Source organism: Buteo buteo, chromosome 18 (genome assembly GCF_964188355.1).
Source record: "Buteo buteo chromosome 18, bButBut1.hap1.1, whole genome shotgun sequence".
In the NCBI taxonomy this organism is placed as follows: domain Eukaryota; kingdom Metazoa; phylum Chordata; class Aves; order Accipitriformes; family Accipitridae; genus Buteo; species Buteo buteo.
This window is the reverse complement of record NC_134188.1, coordinates 10,327,509-10,330,389: the sequence shown is the minus strand read 5'-3', so window position 1 is coordinate 10,330,389 and position 2,881 is coordinate 10,327,509. Positions and strand designations below refer to the sequence as shown.

The 2,881-nt window shown below is 42.1% G+C and overlaps 1 protein-coding gene across 1 annotated transcript; it reads right to left on the bottom strand.

Moving 5' to 3' along the window:
• Positions 1 to 555: 555 nt before the first annotated feature.
• SLN (sarcolipin) lies at positions 556 to 1,222 on the bottom strand. The gene has a single exon (XM_075050422.1). The coding sequence runs from the start codon at positions 1,113 to 1,115 to the stop codon at positions 1,020 to 1,022; it is 96 nt and encodes a 31-aa protein (XP_074906523.1). The 5' UTR covers positions 1,116 to 1,222; the 3' UTR covers positions 556 to 1,019.
• Between the last annotated feature and the right edge of the window lie 1,659 nt (positions 1,223 to 2,881).

Here is a 2,881-nt window from a genome sequence, read left to right as displayed (position 1 = left end):
CAACACCATCACAGCAACCCTGACACACTCTCGCCTTGTCCCACCAAGGCTAAGCGTGGCCGTGCCATGGAGCCTGGCATGCCGCAGCGGACCCCAAGGGACTGCCACCCCAGGCAAGGCTCGCTGCAGGGCTGGGGCGCCAGTGGGTGCCTACGCCTGCAACCGGCCCAGGCTCATCCCTCCAGGCACTGCTCCAAGCCTGGCTTGGCCAAAAATAGGATCCTGGGAATCCCTGCCCGAAACCTAGCTTCAGAAAATGCAATTATTGACAGTGCTGCTGTGGGACAGAGGTTCTCTTTGAAGTCCACATCCACCAATGGTCTAAGTCACTCTGGACAGAAAAGTGACCTGAACAGCTCACTCATGTGGCTATGTATCTGTTAAACTGCAGGATTTCAACTCTACAGCGATTTTTTTTTTAAGTACAAATAAAAATGCAGGTGGAAGGAACAAGCAAACCACAAGACTTGCATGGCACACTGTACCATGGTTATCAGCAGGTCTCTCAGTGAACAGCAGTCAGGCTGGGAGAGGGATAAGGAATGTTACAAAAAATGGTTTTACATGTTCTTTATTTAAGTGAAATGAGCAAGTGAAAGTAGAGGTTTCACATTCCTTTCTGCTAAGCGAGTTTGTGCCTCTTACACTGGCTAATACAGACAGTTACATTGCATACTGCAGTTTTATTCCCTTGAGAACCTAACACCGACGCCAAACAAGCCAGCATGGCGGGCAGGGGGCTACAGCATTCACAGTAACTACCAGAGGAGACAGCCACGTCGAACAGTTCCTAAGGATTGTGCATTTTACATTTTACAGCTGGATCACTGCAGAATAAAATAATTACACCATCATAGACCCATCACAAACATAGCACAGGCAACAGGTATGAGAGAGTAAAAAAAAGATTCACGACATCCTCAATTGACTGAAAGCTAATCATGGCGGTGTGCTGTGGGTGTTACTTATGTCTGCGGAGACACACGCTTAAACCACCTCCTAGAGTTTCTGATTGTCTTTTACTCCTGATAAGACTTCACAAGGAGCCACATGAGCAATACAGTAATCAGAACAATCATGAAGTTGAGGAAAAGTTCTTGTGTGGATCGCTCCATTTTTCGGGAGTAATCAGGGGAGAGCAGAAGGCAGCAGGTAGAGGAAAGGGAAAACTTCAGTGACTTGCCTGGGAGCGCCCTTGAGCTTAACCTTCAGGTCACAGGCTCTTTTAAGGAAAAAGAAAAATATGTGAAGAACAGATGCATGAAGGTTCAGCAGAGCTATTTATATTGGTGTAAATAAATGTTGTTTCAGTGGCTAGAAGTTAGTAAGTGCTGGGGACGCTAAAAAGTAAAAGCTACCTCTGGCAGCTTATCACCTTCTTTGATTTCCAGCATTTGACAAGGAGCGTTCTCAGTGTCACCTCAAAATTCACCATGCAGGGGTGAGCAGTCTGTGGAAATTAGTAATGCTTTGTACAAGCATTTTCAAATAAATAATGCCCAAGCCCCATTTACTGCTTTCAGCAGATATACATTGTAAATATACTACTGTTTACAGTTCTTTTAATTCCTATAATTGTTTGCATATTTTCATTTTTAAAGAAACTAGGTGCAAACTATCATTTTATAAAGAAAGACTAATAAATCTGAATTATTTATGTTACCACTAAAAGTACAAGGAGAACCTAAGGTTAGACATTTTCATTTCTGAAGAACTTCATAAATTTTGTAAGTTAATCCTATGGATGAAACAGTATTTTTCTCAAGAACCTTCTGACTTCCCTGCAGTTTCAAGCTGCTATAGATTTCTTACTTCAGAAATCCCATTCAAGTTGTATTTTAAAACTTTTCTGTTCGTTATTTTTTTTATTTAGTTTATCACAGCAAGTTTTGGATTTTATATGGTTTTGGTGTTTATGCAGAGAAATGAGAATACTTTATCATGAATATCATGCACTAATCCCATCTGTATGCCATGTAAATAAAATAAAAAATTTTAAAACAAATGGGGCATAAACTCTAGACAAAGAATTTCAGCCACACAACCAAAATCTCAGCAGAGAAGCCAGATTAGGCTGTAACATCTATGGTGCAAGCAAGAGAAGCCCTGGGACCATACCAGCATGAAGACAGAATTTAAATAGAAACTGCTTTAGCTTGCAGATTAAATATTAAAAGCCCAGTGCATGCAGTTAACAAATTCCTTCATTCCCAAGTTGTTTTGCCAGCCTCTGATTGTCCTTGGACAAAAGAAAATCTGACCTAATAAGTAAGCCAAGTTTTTTACCTTGAGGAGATAAATGGAGCCCAGTGGTTCTGCCTCTGGACTTTGGGACGCTGCAGATATTATTTCCTTCCAAGCTTCTGCCTATCTGCCACTTGGTCTGGATGCCCCGTCCCTCTGTGGCAACTGAAGTAGGCTGAGGGAGGAGAGCAACAAGTGCATTGGCAACCCAGGTGCTGACATCACCCCCAAAATATTTTAAAAGAGCTAAGCTGGGCTGCAGGATCTGGTTAAGGCTGTTTATGCAGTGGGCTGATTTTCTTCTTTTAGTTCTTCTGTCGCGGTGCTGTGCTAAGAGCAGAGCTGCATGCACCCCTTGGGAGTCACTGAGATTTGATGGAATTTCTTTTGGCCCGTTGGTGTCTTCCCCAATGTAGGGAAAAGAAAAGAAAAGAAAAGAAAGACCCACTTGCACAAGTCTATGAGCAGAATTCAGGATCTCTCAAGATCATTTCCAGGGTATGGAGACCTGTCTACAAATTTACCTTCTTAAGTACAGTATAGCTGTTGCTGTCCTATATACCTGTAGTCCCTACAGCTTCTTAAGTTCATATGCATTTAAAAGAAAGTGAATAGCAGCAAAATATTCTTTGCATTT

What these genes read in the sequence shown, in the direction of transcription:
- SLN (XM_075050422.1), bottom strand. Translation starts at nt 1,115, where the DNA reads ATGGAGCGATCCACACAAGAACTTTTCCTCAACTTCATGATTGTTCTG.